Source organism: Pagrus major, chromosome 6 (assembly GCF_040436345.1).
Source record: "Pagrus major chromosome 6, Pma_NU_1.0".
Lineage (NCBI taxonomy): Eukaryota > Metazoa > Chordata > Actinopteri > Spariformes > Sparidae > Pagrus > Pagrus major.
The window spans coordinates 7126099-7147989 of NC_133220.1; the positions used below are offsets into that span (position 1 = coordinate 7126099).

A 21891-nucleotide genomic window follows, 5' to 3' on the forward strand; every position below is an offset into this window, starting at 1 on the left:
GTTGTATTTGTTGGAACACATCACCGTCTGTTTTCTCCCTCTGTGAACACAAAATTGACATTATCACCTTTTAAGCTGATATGGCGAACTTGTAAGCAAATGGTTGCTTATTTAGACATCCAGCAGTTAAAGAGTAACATCATTTATTTTGAGTCTATTTATCTGTTTCTGGCCAGCTGATGACTGTAAGTCCAATATTCAGTTTCTTTTAGCTCTGAGGTAAAAATCTGGCTCTTTAGCTGCTCAATACTAGTTGCTAGGGGACTTCCAGTAGGATGGCGGAGAGAGCAACTCAACAGACAAAGAAAACTGTGACTGTGGGAAAATGCCAAGGGTTCGGAAATGCTAGTCGCTAACTGTGCCTGTCTGCTGTTGATCTGATATCACAATGTTGGTGTCGTTCCTGGGACTTCATAATTAATGTTGCTCCAGGACTGACAGACTAATCACATTTTTATAATGTCATAGCTTAGCGACAAAATATGCACATGGGAGAAGATATCCCTAAAAAGTCATGTTTGACGTTGTGAAAGGATGTATTTTAACCCAAAACATGTTTGCTTTAACCTAACCAAGTATTTTAGTTTCCTTAACCTCACAAAACAGCAAGAGAAAAACAGCGGAAAAACGGGGGAAATAGTGTAAAAATAATATTTAAACAGTATAATAATATATTCCACACAGGATATGAACCCTCGTCATCATTTTGAAAATTGAAATGATGGTCCTGGAGCAATAGTAATTATGATGTTCTTTGTGTACTTCTGTGAGATTGAACAATAAAAGACAAATAAACAATGAGCTGAAGTTCAACGTAAAAAGCCTTGGGGAGCTGCAGATTCAGGTCACTTCACTTCACAGCCACTTTAAAAGATCATTTTTGTTTACTGCGTCTAGGGTTTAAATTTCATTGTTTGGACCATCATTTCCATCAATAATTTTATCTGAACCATTTTATTAAAGGGCAAACTAAAAGTGAGTCATGGAAATGTTCGATTAATCCCTGTGTGCACACAACAGACAGAATTAGAAATGATTGCGGGTTTAAAGAAAAGCAGAATTTCTCTGAAGGTAACAAAGAGAAAGCTTTTCTTCCTGAGACAGACGGTCTAAAGTGACCTGAGCAGATGTTTGGGTTTCGTCTGGTTCTTATTGTTTGATTCTGTCTGTAGGAACCTGAGGGCCCTTCAGTCCTCAGCTCTGGGAAGCATGCGACCTTGAAGACTCCTTCGGCCCCTGCAGACCCCCACTGTGGCCCCGGGCCCCACGCACCTCCAGCCCCGTGCGCTCCCTGTGAAACGGACATGAGCCAGAATCCAGACCCGGGGCCACTGCCCTCTCAGGGACCTGGACTGATGGCTCCGCCCCCACCCAACCGGCATCCTCCCCTACAGACCCCGCCCACCAACTCAGACTGCCACTCCTTCTTCCCCCCTCTCCCCTCGTCTCTCGCCCATCCGGACTCCCCTGCTCCCAGCTTAATGTCCTTCTCCCCTCCTCCCGCCCCCCGGCCCCAGCAGCCCCCCCTGGTGGACGTGCGTATGATCGACTTCGCCCACTCCACCTTCAAGGGTTTCCGCGGCGACACGGCGGTGCACGACGGGCCGGACCGGGGCTACGTGTTTGGACTGGAGAGCCTGGTCCAGATCCTGGAGAGCCTGCGGGACGACAACCTGCCGTAGCTCGGAGCATGAACGCACACAACCCCCCCCCAATGCACACGCACACACACACGCACACACACACACACACACACACACACACACACACAGCTTGTTGTGAGTTGGTTCAGGCTGTACAGTCTGTGCAAGTCGTGCCGCGGTGTTGTCAAGAACTGAGACGACTCGGCTGTAAATATGGAACAGGGTTCTCCAGGATGTCGCCATGGCAACATGGGCATTCGACAGTCGAGTAGTTACTATAGCAACAGCCAGGAGGTGGGACAGTGGAGCTGAAATGGCTGCAACTTCAATCTGATATGGAGAGCCTCAGACTGTCTGAGGGTCTGCACAACACACACACACACACACACACACACACATTTGTACTTCTATACTTGTGAGGACCCTCATTGACATTCCCCCCCGCCCTGAACTTCAGCATCATAACTGAACGCTTCACCACGACCATCACCCTAAACTAAACCTAAACTGAATCCTAAACATAAAGTCCTGTTATGTGTTCTGCTTATTGTTATGTTGTTTGTATGTCTTAAAAGGGAATCAGATTTAAGGACAGGATAAGTTCACCAAAAAAATCCCCTGAAGTAGATGAAGACGTAAAAAAACGACAAGAAAAAAAATGGCTTCCCACAGCTCCTCCGGCATAATCCAAATCTCCGGGAGGCCCAAACCAAACTGATTTGAGAAGATATTATTTACACTCCTTTTAAGCGGAAATCATCACTGTAGCCGCTAAGCTAAAAACAATAGCACGCACCGTCCGAAGTGGGGAGGCTGTAAATAACTTCTTTTCAAATCACTTTCAGGGCTTCCAGAGGCTCAGATTACACAGGACAGGCTGTACGGAGCCTCTTTATGTTTTTTACATTTCAAAACAAATCTCCATCTACTTCAGCTGTGTAGGAGAATGCTGCACTGCTGTTTTGCCGTGAAGCTCCAGAAGGTTAGCATGAGGGGGGAGAAGATAATGACTGAGTTTTTATCTCTGGGTGGACTGTTCCTTTAAGGTGAGCACAGAGAACCTCAGCAGATGAAAATGAAAACAAACTTCTGGTGTCTGACTCTGCTTACACTTCATTCTGCAGAGTGAAGCTCAAACATCCAAGTAAAGTAACAACAAGCAAACACACTCGTGAGTAGATGGGTCTTTAATCAAAACACCAATTCAAACTAAGGATGCGAGGACCGTCCGAAAATGTCCTCACTCCTACGATCCAAAACTGAAACCGGTCCTCACCAAGATAGACGAACAACAGCCCACACACACTTACACACACATGTCCTGGGAACAGTTGTCTGTGGAGCTGTTTGACAACACAGCAGGACAGAGCGTCCTCTCTGAACGACCAATCAGCTGGATCCCAGGGGCCGCCCTCTGAAGTTGGCCAACACTCACTTTACCCCCCTTTCACCCCCCGACTCCCCCCCACCACCACCACCACCACCACATCACGTCCACTCCCCCTCACTCCTCTTTCTCTACAGAAACCAAACCAGGACAGGTGATCAGACTCTTTTTAGCGTTACCTTGACAACGCACTCAGAAACACATCCAAGCATCCGTTAAAGCAATAGATGGCGACGATAGACGGCAACTTTTTTCTGCAGCAGTGTGGAGGGGCAGCAGCGCCCGCAGGGAGAACGGTGGTAAAGTGCAACAGAGATTTGCATCGTAGAAGTAGGCTTTAAGGAGAGAATATAGATCATTTCTAAACCGCTGTTTGTCCGTTTTTGGGGCTTTATTCAAAAACGTTAGTAGTCGGTGTCCTGTAAAATCATCCATGGGGTTATTGTGTAATATTGAAAGCATAAGTGTCACTTTCCCAAACCTGGTCTGGTGATATTTTTCTTATTGTCAACAAATCCCAGGGAAAAAAAGACCCAAACCAACAATGAATTAATCTAACAAGTATTGTCAGCCTAATATATCTTACTCCTCTGTGCCATAGAGCTCCATTGTTGTCCAAAAACTATTTAAAACACATCAGTGAGTCACTCAGTGCTTTGACTCAGGCCCACAGACATCGTCCTGATGTCCCAAATATTCAGTAGAGCATCAAATGTGGATTAATCCGCCGCTGAAAAGAATCCCCCAATAAGTGCGTTATTTCCTCCTGTTTGAGTGACTACATTATTCAGCTGCTTTAGGAAGTTACTGAGACGGTTATTAAATTATATATCTGTGAGATTAAAAGTTGTTTTCATATATCAACATATTTTGGAGGGGGGATTTTATGCCTTTATTTTATAGCCGACAGTAAAGAGATGGCAGGAAACCTTTGGCTGAACTCCGTCTGACGCGTCCCTGAAAGTTTATTCTGACCTTGGACACAAAACATTTCCTCCCACAATGTCCGTTTGATATCTGGAGCTTCCTCAAAAGATAAAGTTGCTCAGTTGTCAGGGAGTTTTAGATGTTGAGTTTTCATCAATGTTGGCACAATTAATCTAAATATTATCGTTATCATAATATAAGTGCAATATTCAAATCACAAGACGCTTCAGTTTTTTTTAAAAAGGGAAAAATGTGACAAAACAGCGTTCTAAGGAAGTACTGTAGAGCTGCAGAGATTTGGTACAGACGCAGATAAATGTCACATCATCATGATTTTAACAGGTTTTTCACTTGAAATGAAAAAAAAAAAATTTGTGCAGCCCCACTTTTAAAGCTCCAGAGCAGCTACTAATCAGTGTTTCAATGTCAAGAAGTACTCAGAAAAATAGAAATAATAGAAATAGTGCGTCGTGCAATATGATCAGAAGCTCCAGAAACAGCTACTTAATGGACCGTGTGGTGGGATTGTTCTGTCAGCTCTATGTTTATTAGCCATTTTTAACATTTACATCTTCAGTTGGAACAAATGAACGTGTCAACAGACGGACTAAGTCATTGTTGATTTGAATCTTCTCAAAGGATTTGTTGATAGTAAAAAAAACGATAGAATAATACCAGTCTTATTCTTTAAGTTAGGGCTGGGTGATACGGTTGAGTATTTATTAAAAATAATATTTTCTTACATATATTCTATACATGTATACATTATGTGATAAAATCACAACACGGCAAATCCGCAAAAATCACACAAAATACTTAAATTCACGTTCATCACAATGAACCGTGTGAATCGGAAGAAAACTAAATCACGGTGATGGAATCAGCTGGATGTTTTTAATACATTGTTGAATTATTGCCCAGCCCTGCCTCAAACGTGTCAAACACACTAAAGACAAAAACAATCCTCCTCTTAACTGCAGAAGCAGAATTGGCCGCAGTGTCTCATTTGAAGATGTCACCGTGTATCTCATCTGATTGGTCCTGATGAGACAGTGGTAGCCAATCACATTTGTCCATTTATGCTTCCTTCAACAAGTTCCAGAGGCCGGCTGCGACGCAGCGCCGCCCCCTGCTGGACGGCGACAGGAACTCAACCCTAGGAGCTGGAATAAGAGAGAGCAAATATGAATATTTTATTTTGGTTTATCGAGGTGATAATTTATTTTTTTATTGTACCTTTGCCCATTTGTGTGGGTAAATGTTTTGTCTTTTACATGTGTCCCCCCCAAATGTATAAAATGTAAAGAAATTAGGTGCATCAGAGACACAATGTGTGAAACGTCAGGAGAATACACAGTATTATTTGAGCTGACTCAAGTCTGTTTTATTTGCTGCTTCAGTCTAAAAACTTGTTGGGTGTCAACAGACCGAACCAGATCGTGTTTCATGAAGAAAACTGTCGCAGCAAATCCAGACTTCAGTCAGCTCACTGAACCCAACACTTGTGCCTGCTGTGGAGTTGTTGCTCAGGTGGGAAGCTCTATTGAACGTGTGTGTGTGCGTGTGTGTGCGTGTGTGTGTGTTAGAACAGAGGTAGACGCCATCTTTAGTCTTTGGTTTGTTTCACTTCACATTTAAAGGAGTTGGTAAAGAAGTGCATGCACATTAACGTCCTCCTGTTTGGGTCAGTTTCCACCACAGCGTCATACATTCTTGTTACAGTCGTCACAGAGTCTAAAGCAGCGACGGTCCACGTCTCCTCTCGGATCGTTGGTATCTCATCATGGATATTAGCCTCAATGACTGATCAGTTATTTAGCTGCATTTTCTGCATCTGACATCATCCTGACTGTTTGTTAGAACAGTGAAAGTAAGTGAGATTAAATCTTTCCAGAAGCTTTTGGGCTCGTGTTGTAATTACTGCAGAAGACTCGGGGTCATGTGAGATGGGTTCGACACGACACTGCAAGCTCTCTCCAGTCGCTTTAATAATCACATTAAAGGAAAAGTTCACCCAAAAATAAAAATTCAGTCAGCTTCTACTCACCCTCTGCTGATGGAAAGTCAGGCGAAGTTTCGTAGTCTACATTTCTGGAGCTTCACAGAAATGTTTAGTGGTCTACAAAACTTCACCTGACTTTCCATCAGCATCCATCAGGGTGAGTAGATCATGACTGCATTTTAATTTTTGGGTGAAATGTTCCTTTAACACAACATTAGACATCAGGGATCTGATCTGTGAGATCTTTTAAAACAGGGGTGCCCAAACTTTTTCCCTGGGAGAGCCAAAACTGAAACACCAGTTGAGTTTTCAAGATGTAAAATGGTTCTGGGATCCCAAGTCCTTTAATTGAATGACTTCCTTTGTAAACCATTGTTCAGGTTATGAAAAATAACCAATAATTAGGGAGCCTACATATCTTAAAAGCATGTTTACTTCACACAAAATCAAACAGCATAGCAATTAATACAATTTTTATATTTTTTTTTTTCACTATAAAACTTCTGGCCTGCCAACTTCGGCCCACAGGCCCCACTTTTATCTCTACAAGCGACACCTTTCACACTTTTCATATTGTCATTTGATACATTGTCATTATAAAAAATATAAATAGCTCCTTTTAAATTCACATTCCTTTCAGTGTTTTTATCCTGTCTAAAGAGCTGCAACATGAAAAAAAAAATCAAGTCATTTAAAAAATATTTTTTGGTTTGTTTTGTCTTCTTCGGTTGTAAAAACAAATAACTTTGGGTTTTGGACTGTTGGTCCCACTAAACACGGCTTTTTAAGATGAAATCTTTGGGCTTTGGGAAACCATGATGAGACTTCTATACACCAAACAGTTGTCAGCTCCATCCCTAATCCCTAAATGGATACAAGTGACAGCCAATGAAAGATTCTCAAGGTTTGTGATAATCAGAACTGCAGATTCTGAGAAATGAGTTCTTCAAGGGTTCCTGGAAAAGGGGTTCAGTTTTAGAGAGCGTCACTGAGCCCTCAAACCTGCTGATGCCACCTTGAACCGAGTCTAAATCACTCTGTGGAAGTCCATTTCTGCCAGGAAGAGAAAAAAAGAGTTACAGGATACTCGTGGAAGAGTATCGCATTCACAGGAATAATAGCAAAGACCTCTGAGTCTCATAAGTAAGGGATACTTTTCTCATAATTATGACAATTAAAAGAATCAGGAGGTTTAAATTAAGGGAGACATTTTTTACGTATCACATAATTTCAGAGTAGTAAGTCAGATGTTGACATAATTTTGACTCATTGAGGGAGAACATTCAGAGTATCTTTCAGTGTTTTATGGCTTTTTTTATTAGAATGGGAGATGACAGCACATGAGGGGAGAGAGGACTTCTGTAACATTGTCAGAATAATGGCTGACAGGTTTTTTTGTGATATCATCTTATTTAATCACACGTTCTTGGAAGTGGCTAAGTGGCTGCTGCCCACATTAGCCACAATGCAACTTAGCCAGTGAATGACATCACTGAAGGCAATTTATCAGATTAATGCAGCTTCCTCTGGAGGATTTATACAACTTTTTTCACACATGCAGTAGTTAGTTACCCCTCAAGCAGAGATCAGGAGCGAGCTACAGAGATCTGGTACGATCAATTCTTTCAAACTCCACAACCCCAGATATTATTCATTTTTAAACTTGTAGTCTTCAGATAAGACCTGCAAGGATTAGTCGATCAAAAGAAAATTCATCACCAGCTGTTTAGATTATTGATTAATCATTTTTAAAGCAAAAATATTAAACATTGGCTGGTCCCAGCTTCTTAAGGTTAAGAGTTAGTTGCTTGTCTTTGTCACTTATGACGATGAATGAAGAGACTTTGGGTTTTGGACTACTATTAAGGGGCAATTTTAAGACGTTACTTTGGGCTCTGGGAAATTATGATGAGCATTTTTCATGATTTTTTTGACATTTTATAGCCTAAAAGGTTTACTTTAATTCATTAATTAATTGTGAAAAAAACCGTTAGTTGCAGCCCGACTTCTGATCCAATCAGCGCCTGAGGCAGTTTGTCAGATTTTGCAGAGCTCCCTCTAAAGGAGGCTTTATGCTACTTTTTTCATATGCATTAGTACCCCCCAAGACCTGTAAACAGACTTTGATGTGTGAAATCGGTGAAGCTTTCCTTTAAACTCCCAACGCCTGTGTAATGTCATTTTTGACCCGACTACATGAGTATCTCGTTATCTTGAGGAACATCAATATTTTTGTTTTGATTCATAGATTTTAATTTGTTTTTCTGGCAGAAATGGGCTTCTATATGACCGAGAGAGAGAAACAGACCCCGACACTGTAAACATGACTGACACCTCACACACACCTTCATGCTAACAGGGTGAAAACTTACAGTAAGCAATATCATTTACGCTAATCATAGAATGCTAACAGCCTTAATGCACATCACCAGCAGTCAGACACATGCATGCATGAAAACTTCTCCCACACAGTTAGATATTTATCTTCAGAGGTCTTTATGCTTTAAACAAACAAGATCCAGAGCTTTTCTTTATGTTCATGAGACAATCAGGACTCCTGCGGGGACCAAGATGTTCGAGCCTCCCATCTGAAACCTGACAAAACTCCAGTGGGAGTCTTCAGATTTTTTCCACGTCTCGTCTGGTCATTGAACGTGGTCTCTGTGACTTCCTGCTGTGTGTGTCGTCCACATCTGTTGTCGGCTCGCAGCAGGGATCGGATCAGTGTGTGAAATGTAAAAATACTCATCATGAATCATTTAATCTTGTATTCAATCTTTAAGGCGTTTTTTTTTTTTCTCTCTCAGAAACAGGTGTTTAGAAATCTTCCTGCAGGGGTCAAAATAAAATCTGTGACTTCAGTGTGACTCGGCTCATTTCATCAAGTATCAGTTTGTTTTATGAGGAAATGTTTTTTAACCAGATTTTCAAGTTGCAAGGCCACTCAGCTGCTGGGTCAGCTTCAACGTTGACTTCAATTCATCAATCTTTTGTGAATTAAACCATTAAATTCACAGGTTTAGGACTTATTATTATTTGTTATTATTGGTTGCTGGCATCTTTTATTTTTCATTTTAAATCCTTTTATCACAGAGTACAGCTCAGGAGCGTGCGTAGAAGACCGAATAAGTAATTTAATTTCAGATACTGTTTGCTTTTTTTAAATCAAATATAGACAATCGCAGACGATAAGAACACACTGTATTTCAGGAGAGGAAATGAATTTGTTTTTTATATAAAAACACAATAACATAAAAGAAAATATGAACTTTCTTTTGGCTCCTGCAGTTAAATAGATGTCTGATGTGGAAAATCAATCAACAAACTGTGAAGGTGACTTTAAACTGATTTTGAACGCTCATATTTAACTACTCCTCACTCCTGCGTCATCCCGGCGTGCTGCTCTGCCGGCCCCACAGGTCGTACTCCCGGTACTGGACGTAGTCCTTCAGTCGCCCTGGCAACGGCAGGAAGCTCATGAAGACAGGCGACCGGAGACGAAGACGGCCGAGACAACGACGGATCCGCAGACGACAGAGATGCTGCAGACAGCGAGCGCTCTCTGGAGAGGAGGAAGGACAAAACATCCAACAGAAAGATTAATGAAGACCAGTCTGTTGTTTGTGTCGTCCAGGCAGGGATTAATAAAGTTTGATCGATAAAGTTAAATTTAATTTACCCTGCAGCCGGCAGATGTCGGGCCACTGCCGCTGCTCCATCAAAGCCGCCTTCAGCTTGCAGCAGAAGGTCACATGATCCACGTAGTCCAACAGGACGCGAACCACCTGACCTGAGAGGTGCCTCAGCCAGCGGACAGTGATCACCTCACAGAACTGCACTGACAGACAGGCAGACAGACAGGCAGACAGGCAGACGTTCAACATGTTAAGTTCTTCAAAGGTCTGACTGAGCTTCAGCTTCATCGAGGTGAGCAGAGTAACCAACAAACAGGACCAGATGTGGAGCTGTTCATTACCAAGGTGTCTTTGATCACAGTGTTGGTCCACCCCTCGTAGCCTTCTGGGATGTGGGGACTGTTGCCATAGGGACAGTCGAAACAGCGCCCCACATCGTAGCCATAGTTACACAGCATCCTGAGGACCACCTAACACACGACAAGACAGATTAAATACAAGAAACAAGTGACAGCTGTACTTACAGAAATAATTCGGTGAGTTTAAAAGTTCACCTCGTCTTTGAGAGCGTACTGCAGGGCGGAGGGGAAGTGTGTCGTGTTTATTCTGCAGTAATAGTTGACGTTGGCTCCAAACCTCAGCAACAGGTTGATCAACTCGTAGTTGCCCATACGCAACGCAACCTGAAAGACGCAAAGCCTGGATCAGATCAGCAACAAGGACTTTCTGAGAAAGATCTATACATTGTGGACAAAGACATGAGACTGATCAAAGCTTTGATATCATGTTTAGAAGAAAGTAGTTTCTGACCATAAACTCGTCAGGAAACTGTTCACTGAGGTAATAAATCAAGTAATACGTTGGACACATTTTTCATAAGCTTACATACAGTTGGAGACCTTTTTGAAACCAGCTGATTCACCCCCCCCCTGCTGGCCATTGGAAAGAGTGCAGGTTTACACCACTTCCACATCGGCTTCACTTATCAGAGACCAAGTACCTGCAGACATTTGATTGGGTCTTGGTTCGCCATGGCCCCGCCCTCCAGCAGCAGTTTAGCTGACGTCACGTCGTTATTGGAGACGGCGAAGAAGAGCGCCGACTTCCTCTCGTCGTCGTAACTACGGCGAACCCAGGGATGGAGCATGTAGTTTGGGTCATAACCTGCATCCAGCAAGACCTGACGGGAGGAGGTGAGGAGGGACACTGAGCTGCTGTTGACTGAAGTATTTTCCAAGAAATTAAAGATTAAGAGTTGCACCAAAACTCATTCATTTTTTTGTCATTTTTCAAGCAAAAGCTCAAAATGTCAAAAGTTTCCACCTTCTCAGAATTGATGGTTTGATTTTTGTATTTGTCACATATGACAATGTCAAAAAAATAACTGGCTGATTGATTGATAGTAAAAAATAATGGCTAGTTGCGGTAGTCATACACACACCTTGAGGCACTGTGAGTGTCCTCCTGCAGCAGCAGAGTGTAGAGGACTCATCCCGCTGTCGTTCACTTCACCCACAGAAGTGACTGGAATCAGCAGATTCAGAGCGCTGAGGCACACACACACACACACACACACACACACACACACACACACAGCATCAGATAAATATAGTTTCTGTGTGTGTGTATTTGTTTTTAAACTACTTGTGTAATAAATCCAAACAAATCTGACATTATTTTTACATTTCAAATATTAATGCTTTTTGCTTCAAAGGAGAGAATATAGATTTACTCCAGGTGCCCTCTGTGAGCCACACGGTGGATCGGCATGTGTCCTGTGTGTTTGGCGACGTTGGCGTCGGCGCCGTACTCCAGCAACAGACTGATGACAGATGGATCTCCAGACGAGGACGCCTCGTACAAGATAGACGCCTCATCCTGCGCCTGGGACAGGACATCTGCTCCTGCAGGACAAACAAAACAAACACTAAGTTATAAAAATATCCACTTTATTTATCTCAGACTGTTGGTCCCAGACTCGGATCCCTCTGCCATTTGAAGCTCCAATAAGCTGCCATTTCTAGTTGAAATTTTAAAGGGATTATGTTAATGTATACACGAATGGTAAGGGCAATACTGTAGAAACATGCCTGACTCTCTCACCTTTCCTCAGTAGAGTCTGCACCACCTCCAGGTGTCCTCCCTGAGCAGCTAGCGCCAGGGGCGTGAGGCCGTAGTGGCTGCGAGGGTCGGGCTGGGCTCCAGCCCCCAGCAGCAGGGTCACCAGCGCAGCCTTGCCCAGCCGTGAGGCCTCGTGGAGGGGACGGCGGCCGTTGCAGCCCTGCTGGTTCACTCTGGAGCCCCGCAGGAGCAGCAGCTTCACCAGGTCAGAGCGGTCTGAACGGATCGCTGCAGGGAAGGAACGGTTTGTCAGTTGTGGAATGTGATCTGAGCGTTGTTTCCTGAGAAATTAACAAACATTTCAAAAAACAAAATGTGTTTTGACGTTAAAGACGAGATAAAAAACTTCCCGGATCCGTCCCTTCATATGGATCCAAAGGTTAATGGGGTTTATTCTGGGCCAAGACACATCCTCCATCCAAGTTTCATGGAAATCTGTTCAGAGGTTTTTGTGTAATCCTGCTGACAAACCAACCCACAAACAGGCTGACACTGGTGGAGGTAAATACTGTATATGAAAGTATAACAGCCACAGGGAACATTTAACCTCTTCGTTGGCAACAGCAGCTTTCCAGGGCGGTGAAATGCTGGTCGTCTTACCTACAAACAGCGGTGAGTCCTCTTCCTGGTCCTGACTGTCCGGCTGAGCTCCATGTTCAAGGAGGAAGGAGGCGTTTTCTATCAGACCTTGTTCTACCGCCAGGAAAAGAGGAGTCTGACCACGAGAAGTACAACGCTCCAGAGAGTCCACACCTGAAACTGGAACACAGGATAAACCTCTTTATCATCCATCCATCCACGCCTCTGTTTCATTAACGGGGTTTAACTGTACTGAATCAGTATTAAGTGAATACAAACCTTTGAATATGAGCTCCAGGATGGTTTGGTTGCTCTGAGATGATGCTTCATGCAGAGGAGTCCAACCTCTGCTGTCTGTCTGTGAAAACGTTTCTTTCTGTCGAACGCACAGATCCTTCAAGAGCTTCTCGTTACCTGGAGGGACGGATGGACAGTGACGTTAAAATCTACAACCCCTGATCTAAAATAAAGTTGAATAAAAAACTAAGGACATAAAACACTGAGTCAGCCTCTAAACTCATACATTTGCCTTGAAACATTTCTGAGGATATCTTAAAAATGTGCATTTCAATTTGTAATCTTCAATAGTGAATAACAACGAATACATTTATGCTGTGACAAGCCTCGTATCCTCACCTTGTCTTATAGCAGTGAAGATCGTGCTGCTGTCTGCAGACTCAGACTCAGACTCAGGCCCAGAGCTGTGAGAGAAGGAGGAACAAGAGCTTCACCTGCTGGGAATAATATTACTGCAAGAAGTAACTCCACAAGACTGAAATATTCAGTCCCGTGAATAAAAGATCTCAGATTGAAGCCTCAAGAGTTATTTTTTATCAATTAATTGGTGTTAAAAGGGGAAAACTATAAAGCTTCATATTTCTTTAAACACTCCACTTGATTTATTAAACTAACAGCATTATTTATGGACGTATTCAGTTATATTTTTGACTTGTCTGATGTCTTCAGTCAGCAGATTTGACACTTTAAAATGCAGTTCTGTTGCTGGGTAAAACAACGAAGAAGAAAATATTGCAGATTTCACTGCAGTATGATGACAATACTACCATCGGGTTCAGTGATAGAGGACGGTGAAGTAATGAGCAGAACTTTAATCGAACCAAACATCTGAGAGAAATATCTATAATCTCTGTTTGTGTCAGACTGACCTCCTGCCGCTTCGTGTTGTGGAGTCTCGGTGAGTCTCCTTCTGTTTGTTGCTCTCCAGCAGGCTCTGTTCGATCATGTACTGCATCGCCGCATCGTCTTCATCATTTTCATCAGCCTCTGTCCCAAACCGCTCCAACTCCATGATGTCCACATAAAGGCTCCTGGTCCTGGTAAAAGAGGGAAACATCTGGTGAAGGTGTATTTCACCGAGCATGTGTGTGTTTGTTCAGATTGCATATTTGTTGCAGTGCATTTTGAACACCATATGGCCATAAGTATATGGACACAGTGAAACTATGTGTGTGCAAGTGATTCCAAAACTATTAATCTGCTGATATAATTTCAGTCTTTCCACCAGATGTTGAACCCGACAGCAGGGATTTACTCCCATTCAGACACAAGAGCATTAGTGAGCTCAAGCACTGATGCTGGATGATCAGGTCTCGCTCACAGTCGTTCCAGTTCATCCCAAAGGTGTTGGATGAGGTTGAAGTCAAGGTCTTCATCTCTTTATGTACCTGGCTATGTGTACCGTCATGTTAAAACAGAAAAGGGTTAAACACAAACCATCTAAACACAGTTGGAAGAGGAAGAACAAGCTGTCTGAAGTTTGTTTTTTAACTCCAAAAAGTCAGATCAGTGTCAGATCATCTTGAAACTCTGCCAATTCAAATTCTGCAGGGAACCTTTGCTGTGCATCATCACTCAGTACACTTTATCTGTGTGTATAATGTCCTCCTTGTCTATTTCATCACAGAAGTGCTACAGAATGTAACTACAGTTTGCTCGCCAAAATAACACTGTATGCTATAGGATTAAGATTTCCCTTCATTTGAGCTAAAGGGTCTCAAACCATAACAAACTATCCGGATCAAAAGTAGACTGGAGCATGTGGAGACTAGTGTTCAGCAGGTGCAGTAACAAGTGATCTTGTCGAGATTGAGAAGGCATGCGAGGCCTGAGGTCACGTCTCGTATCAGACCAACAGTCAACAGTCTTTCCTCAATATGTAACTATAGAAATCTTACCTAACCTTGACCAAACTGTAGTTGAATTTTAAGAATACTGTACAATTTTTAATCAAAATATATTAGCAGCAAACACAGAGGGATAAACAGGACATTTTGTGTTGTTTGTTTACCTTGTGGTTTTGTGTCGAGTCCCTCTACTCGTCTGAGTTCCTGCAGATTAACTGAGAATCTGTTGTTGTTGCCGAGGATGGCAGGAGGTCAGACCTGCGATTGAAACCAGAGCTGTACGCCTACATGGGTTCAAGCAATGAAGCCAGGTTCCATAAACGAGTTAAAACAGGTGGCCTGTCTGCACAAACATGACACACACACAAGATTGACACATCTGTCTCATTAAAGTTTAACAATAAAATAAAATATTGGTTTCTGTGATCCCTAGACCGCAATGTTAAGCTCTTTCACTACACCACTCTGGATCAGTGGGGTGGGGAGGCAGGGCACCTGATACCTATTACTATATTTACCCCCTTCAGCTGAGTCACATTCATACACTGAACCTATCAGCAGAAAAGTCAAGTGGGACACTACAGAGCAGAGCCAGCTGGATCAAGCTGTAAATCCAGTGTCAGGCATCTGATGATCACATATCTGAAGTCCCAGCTGACTGCATCTACTGAATCAACATTCATTTCCTGCAACTAATAAACACGTTTTAATGTTTATCACATTTAGTAATGGTCCTACATGAGGATATCAAATGTCTCATTTTGGATGTCCAGCTGTTAAAAACCCAGATGTTCAGTTAATTATATAAAACAGAAAATCCTCACAATGGAGAAGCTGGAGCCAGAAAATGTTTGACGTGTTTGTCTACAAGAAAACAATCATAACTAGCAGTGCTGTGTAGCTGTCTTTTTGATGTACTGTAAAACAAGTAGTATGTGTGCACAATATGAAGTAGAATAGCTATTCCTCAGCTAGTTTTTAGACAGGACTCTTCTACAAAAAGCATTTACAAAGAAACGTTAAGGGCCACAACTGTGGCACTAGTAGCAGCGTTAGCCGTTTGTTTCACAACTCCTGCCCACTTGGGTAAGACACTAAACCCCAAAATGATCCTGATTGGCAGGCTAGCACCTTGTACACCTGCATGCCAAATTGTTACAGCACTTTGTCCATTAAGTCCACTAGTAGAAATGAGGACAGGAAAATAAATAGATGTCACTGAATGTATTCGTTTTACACAATTTAAGTCTTTTTCCTCAAAGACATGTTGCTGTTTCACTGCACTTAAATTAACAGGTAGCCATGTATTTGAAAATGTAACCAACTCTGTTCTATCCATTTAAAGCCAATGTACATGACATTTAATGTGGGAAAACCACGTTATCCATTTTTTGTGAACCATCGTTTTTCATTCATAAAAAAAACAAACCCACATGACTAAAGTCAGCAATCCTGCGATACCCAAGCCAAGTTTTCTACAGACAGCGTTTGGAGTAATTTTCATGCTTTTACATCAGATAGTAACACTTGTGCGAACAAAGGAGAACACCACACAACCAGAGTGTAATTGAAAACATGTTTATTTCATTTTCTGTCTCAACTGTTTATGACCTGGGCCTCTCCTTCTTGCCTTTGTACAGTGCCAGCAGGGAGACATTGGCCACCTTGACCACCTTGAAACGAACTCCAGGAATGTCACCAACGGCGTGACCTTTACGTCCGAATCCTGCCACCAGAACCTCGTCGTTTTCCTGTAGGACCAAACAGAGGGGAGAGATGGTGAGAGAGAGAAATGCTGAGGGGAAATACTGTAAACAAGGCCAAGCCCACTGTAATTATGTGCCTTGTAGATAAAGCTATGTTTCATATTGACGACCTTATAAGACCAAATGAAAAAAATTACACAGGATGTTCCAGTCAACAAAAACAAAATAGATACTTGGGAAAACTCAAATCCAGAACCAGTCAGTCAGTCAGTACCTTCAAGACAGTTTAGGTCCATAACAATACACAGACACTCTGCTTCATCAATACATTTTTGTCAAAGGTGTAAAAATCCAATTAAAAGGCATAAATATTTCCGCTGGCTGATTTTAACCTGTCAATTCAATTAGTGACACTTTCTGCTCAGATTCTGCACATAAACAGAATGTCATCAGTTGCACCACAGCTCGTTTGGCCGTTATTCAGTGATGTATACAGGTGAAAATTTACCTCGATGAAGTTAAGGCAACCGTCGTTGGGGACGAAGGCGGTGATCTTCTTGCCGTTCTTGATGAGCTGCACCCTCACACACTTCCTGATGGCAGAGTTGGGCTGCTTAGCCTCAACACCACTGCAGAAAGGAAACACAAAAGACACTTCAATAAATTTAACCTGGAAAAAAGTTCAAACTCCTTGGAAGGAAATGTCAGTAGCATGTGTACACGTCTTATATAGATCAGGTAGTGGTACTCACACTTTCTCAAGGACGATGCCTTTGGCGTGGGAGGCTCCTCCGAAGGGGTTAGCCTTCAGGGCAGTGCCCAGATGGGCCTTCTTGTACTGTTTATCGTGCCATTTCTGCTCACGGCGGTGATTACGGAGCTTCCTGGCTGTGCGCAGACCACGACACTTTCCTAGAAGACAAAGACCAGCAGGAATTAAGTCAGACCAATATCTTGTAGTTATAGCTGCAGAGTTAAACAAAAGTGTTCTTAGCAATGCTTTTAAAACCACACATTCCTGCAGTAGAGCAAAGAAAATATGAAAGATAATTAAGGAAAAAAATGATTTAGAGGCACAGAAAGGCTTCCCTGTACCGTGGCAGCAGTGAATGAATTGAAAATTAAATTCTCCACATTTTCTGAATAGTTGAGTTATTTCTCCTAAGGCACTGACACACAATTGTCAAGAAGCAGCATGGCTTTCCAAAGACAAGCAGCATCACAAGCAAACACAGGGCTAGAGTTTACATTGAACTCACACCAATTACCAACTCTAACCAAAGTAAAAAATAAAATAAATAAATAAAACACCTACAAACAATTACTGCATGATGGGCACAAACTAAAATAAGGCAGACTGAGCATATAGTGACGATCTGTCAGATACCATCTTAAGACGGTATAGCTTTAAAGCCTTTTTAAGACACTGCCGTTTCCTTCATGACTTTACTAAATGTCACTACTGAACAAACACTTTCTTGTTCACCTGCCCAAATCCCGTCTATGAGGTTAAGTCGCAGCGTTTTCCCCCAAACCTGCCTGAAGCAAGACGACTGTAACCAGGCTCAAGCTACCGTCCGGAAAACCAGCCTAACACTCAGAATATCAGAATTTAAACAAAATAACATCGGTAACTTTATTATTTCGCCATCCAGCAGTTTAATTAAACACTTTAACTTGAACAACAACCGGTTTAAGGTGTTAAAGTAACGTTTGCAATGCTAAGCTAACTCTGCTAACGTGCCGCTTGCGTCCCCAGCTCAGATGTGTTATGGCCGCTCCACGTTGCGGGGAGAGAGAACCATTAAAAACGGCCAATTTATTATTTGACTGAAGTTTTTCCGGCACAAACACTTCGAAAATAGTTTATAAGATATTCACGTACGACACCGACATGAAAAATCGAAGCGGTAAGAGGTATTAGTCGTTATTTAGGATGAAGTTACAGACATACCCATGATTGCAGAAGCGAGCCTGGGATGGAAAGGAAGGACCCAGGATGCACCGCGGCAATGTCTAGTCGGAGGACCCCGGCTGGGTGTGGCCACAGAAAATGCCTGACTGAAATTATCAGAAGAATCAATGCAGAACAAATAATTTAAATACTTTTCTTACCACACTGCGAGATTATATAAGCTCTGCTTACCAAAATATAGTCTTTTAATGGTTACTCCAAACCTGTCAGCTTTTTGCATTTGAGACTTTTTAAAATCTGACATGCAATCCATGAGGTTTGTTGTTTTGTTTTATTTAAAATATTTGTTTTTGTTTTGTTTTTCTTTTGTCCCTTTTTAAGTTATTTATATTGTATGGATATTTGTAAGGTCAGGCGACTATAGTCATTATTTATTGTAGCCTGTTGTTATTGGCTAAAGATGCATTAACATGTAAGTAAAAGAGAAACATGAGCCTTTTCAGTAGTTTCTTTCAGACTTGCACCTTGTTACATAAAATGTTACATGTCAGACTCATGTCTGAATAAGTGGTAAAACTACATCCATGAAACGTTACAATGGCCGTCTTACCTGTAGCCTTTCTATACTTGTAAAGTAATAAATAAATGTAAAGGCTGCAGGAAATAAACACACATACATTAAATGTAGGCCTACATCTTGTTCAGCCCCCTTAAGAGGACTGACAAGTCATCATGTCAACTGTTTTCATGGTAAAGAGAAAAGAAAGAACAAGATTTACTCCAAAGACACACAGAACATTTCCATCATGTAATGTTTTCTTTAAATTACAGATAAGAAACTGTCTCAAACATGAAACCATGTTTCTTTGTAAACCCTGGGATTTCTGAAGACATCTGAAAATAAAAACTATAAACGTTAAGTTGATCTAATTCAGAATGATATATTATTATATTAAAGATGAGCTGATTCCTCAAAATTCCCATGAGATATTTTATAGTGTATGATTGGTCCATGGTGCAGCCATGCGGCATGGCAGTAGACTCTTGTTTCCCCTTGTGGTGCAGCACAGGAGGAAAAAAGTATACTCATGATCGTGCCACCACAGTAGTGATCAGACCAGCTCTCCCTCCATATATTCTCAGTGTCTTCCAGGCAGTTGGTGTGAATAAAATTATCATACTTTATGAAACAGGCATCATAATTATTCAGTAAATGATTAAATGAATGAGAAGCCACCAGTGTTATATAATCCATGTCTGTATTTCATTAAAAAAAAACAAATATCTGAGGCTTTTCACCAGGCTGCCTGAAAAACACATGAGCCAAACATGTACAGTATAATCTGCTGTAATGGAATTTATTTTGACTCAGGCGAACTGAAAATGAGAAAATGTGGTAACAGCAAATGTCTTTAACCCGCAGGGCCGTGCTCCCGCAACCCCGTCTGCCTGTGCTCGGCCCTGATTGGCTGATCCGGCCGTCTGTCAGGGGGGCTTACAGACGGTGGGCTGATTAAAGTAGATTATGAGGGGCAGAGAGGGAGAGCGCGTGCTGGCATCTCTGCTCACAATAGCGATGGCTTCACCATGGAAACACTGCTGCATCCTCCTCCTCTCTCTCCTCATCCTCCATCCGCAGTCGTCCACCTGCCTCGACCGACAGCCTGCTGACAGGTAGGTGAGAGGCAGAGACACAGAGATGATGATTTACCTCAGTGCTTTGTTGTTGTCACCGACCTCTCCTGACTCTCTCTAATCTTTGACTCCTGACACGTTCAGCTCAAAGATTACTGATGCGCCTCGACTGTGTGGACCACCGGGAGCTGTGGTAGTTTCATTGATTGTGGGGTTTTTTTTCCATTAAAGGTGCTTAGAGTGATTTTTTTATTTGGTCATATGGAGGCAGAGGGACCCAACATGTGATGTATCATCACCTTATAAAGCAGTGTTGGCAAACAGCCACCTATTTCCACATCCAGCAGACACAAAGCACCACCATGATCCCAGAGCAGTCTCGTGTTTGTGTCTGCCTAATGAATGCTTTGCTTTAAATCCCTTTTTTTTTGTCAGCAGCGTGTTGGTCTCCTGAGGGAAATATCTGTCTCTTTAGCTGCTAGATATTCCACTTTCTTCACCGGCTGATCTCCAATGTGATCTAATTGCTGTTTGGTGCAGGGAATGTAGCGTCCAGTAGGTTTTCCAGAGCTTGCTCGCTGCTGGAAAACGACTCTGAACCACACAGTGAATGACGCTAAAAAGATGCTAAAAAGGGTGAATATTTGACTTCATCAAACCGTATCCCAGAATCTCCAGTCGTAGCACTGCACGTCTGACTTCCATGCACGAGTTTGGGTCCCGTTGCAGACCTGACGTTAACGTTCCTGTATGGGATAATGTCAGTGTGTGATCAGTATCGGCTGATGGAGAAGAGCCCTTTTTGTCCCCCTTCCTTCAGTGTTTTACATTTTGTTCTTGTGCATTTAAAAGGTCTTAAGGTTTAAGAAGGTCAAAGTCTGCACCAACAGAAGCTCCTCTCTCCCACAGAAACGCCTCGTCAGTAGTCCCGCCTTTAATTCTGTGACTTTATGACATCACCCTATGACACTATGTCACGCATTTGCATGATTTCTGCCTAGCGGTTAGTTCGGCAACTAAGAATTTATTTAGCGAAGCTGCTCTGTTGTTGTTAGCGGTGCTGGGTCAGGCGTGTGTGAGCCGACCAATCAGAGCAGACTGGGTATTTGGGCGGAGGGGCCTTAAAGATACAGGAGCTAAAACATTGGACAGAATGAGAAGACTGATGTGTTTTTTGAGCATTAAAGCATTAAGTATTAACGCAAAAGAAAATGATGAACCTGAAAACGAGCGTAATATGTCTTTTCTTTAAAATCAAATATCGGCATCAGCACAAAATGCACATTCCTGTTGATATGATGATGCTTTAATCATGTGCACGTGATGCTTATCTGCCCAGTGAATGTGTACATTTTGAAAAGCATTGTATGACTGCATCAGCCAGTGGGCCATCACAGAATTGTACTCAGTAGAGCGCATACCTCCGCCAAGGCCCAACGGTCCCCTTTTATTCAATCGAGCCTAATCCAATATCAAACTGGCCCTGTATCACCCTAGATTTAAACCACCAATAACTGCTTAAACATTATTCAAGCTCACCAGGTCTGTAACAGACAGTTATCACCTACATCGTGTTGGGAAAGAGTATAGATTTTCATTAGGATCTGCAACAGCCACCAGCCACCTATTTACACCCGATTTTTTTCATCAGGATCCGTGCATTACTCCCTGAGACATTAACGAAATGTAGGCAAAAAAACACCAAGAATGTTAAAGAAAGAGAAAAAGATGGATCCATCCCTTTATCTGGTCTGCACTGAGTCTATTCTGGGCCGAGACTCATCCTCCATCCAAGTTTCATAGTTTTTCTGTAAACCTGCGGACAATCCAACCAACCAACCAACAAATAAACACGTTAATTCCACTACAGGAGAGATCTGATGTTCTCTGCAATAAGGTGGAAAATTATGAACATGTCTCCATATCAGCATGAGCAGTCAGCCAAAATGAGCTGGACACTATCGGCATATTGGATCTCGGCAAAGACTCATTATAGTGCATCATTAGTTCCTGTTTAATTTTCTTAAACCATGACCTAACAATTTATTTGCCACGGCCATGATCTTTCTCTAAACTCAACCACATCCTAGTTGCTCTGCACAGATATTGTGGAAACCGAGATTTGTATAATGTGTTCCCTGGACCGAAAATCCTCATTATACACGACCCAGAGCTTTGCAGAATCATTCAATATCAA

At 42.3% G+C, this 21891-nt stretch overlaps 3 protein-coding genes across 4 annotated transcripts in view; 1 reads left to right on the plus strand and 2 right to left on the minus strand.

Moving 5' to 3' along the window:
- The window catches only part of ip6k1 (inositol hexakisphosphate kinase 1), a 28980-nt gene extending 25580 nt beyond the window's left edge, over window positions 1-3400 (plus strand). Inside the window, exon 9 of one of the 2 annotated variants that reach the window (XM_073468352.1) lies at window positions 1173-2811. In XM_073468352.1, coding sequence (XP_073324453.1) covers window positions 1173-1682 — 510 coding nt within the window. In that variant the 3' untranslated portion in view covers window positions 1683-2811. Of the gene's footprint in view, window positions 1-1172 lie in introns of both variants that reach the window. The other variant, XM_073468353.1, reaches the window with a different exon arrangement.
- A 5872-nt stretch (window positions 3401-9272) lies between these two features.
- Window positions 9273-13622, minus strand: asb14a (ankyrin repeat and SOCS box containing 14a). The gene is made up of 12 exons (XM_073468622.1): window positions 13461-13622; window positions 12931-12995; window positions 12574-12708; window positions 12316-12474; window positions 11698-11943; window positions 11327-11498; window positions 11036-11141; window positions 10595-10774; window positions 10149-10277; window positions 9936-10064; window positions 9639-9792; window positions 9273-9521 (listed from the first exon to the last, which is right to left on the minus strand). Exons 1-12 carry the CDS (start codon window positions 13601-13603, stop codon window positions 9346-9348), a joined length of 1794 nt encoding a protein of 597 aa, XP_073324723.1. The 5' UTR covers window positions 13604-13622; the 3' UTR covers window positions 9273-9345.
- Window positions 13623-16000: 2378 nt separating this feature from the next.
- rps23 (ribosomal protein S23) lies at window positions 16001-18182 on the minus strand. Its single transcript, XM_073468394.1, has 4 exons — window positions 18099-18182; window positions 16897-17056; window positions 16653-16773; window positions 16001-16189 (listed from the first exon to the last, which is right to left on the minus strand). The coding sequence occupies exons 1-4, from the start codon at window positions 18100-18102 to the stop codon at window positions 16043-16045; spliced, it is 432 nt and encodes a 143-aa protein (XP_073324495.1). The 5' UTR covers window positions 18103-18182; the 3' UTR covers window positions 16001-16042.
- Window positions 18183-21891: the final 3709 nt, after the last annotated feature.

Bases quoted from the DNA above. Each gene is read 5' to 3' on its own strand.
- asb14a (XM_073468622.1), bottom strand. From the start codon at position 13,603: ATGGAGTTGGAGCGGTTTGGGACAGAGGCTGATGAAAATGATGAAGAC. The intron at 12,996-13,460 runs GTCAGTCTGACA...CTTCTCTCACAG, and splicing joins ACAACACGAAGCGGCAGGAG to CTCTGGGCCTGAGTCTGAGT. The intron at 9,522-9,638 runs GTAAATTAAATT...CCTCCTCTCCAG, and splicing joins CGACATCTGCCGGCTGCAGG to AGAGCGCTCGCTGTCTGCAG.
- rps23 (XM_073468394.1), bottom strand. The intron at 16,774-16,896 runs GTGAGTACCACT...TCCTTTCTGCAG, and splicing joins GGCATCGTCCTTGAGAAAGT to TGGTGTTGAGGCTAAGCAGC. The intron at 16,190-16,652 runs GTAAATTTTCAC...TTGGTCCTACAG, and splicing joins GTTGCCTTAACTTCATCGAG to GAAAACGACGAGGTTCTGGT.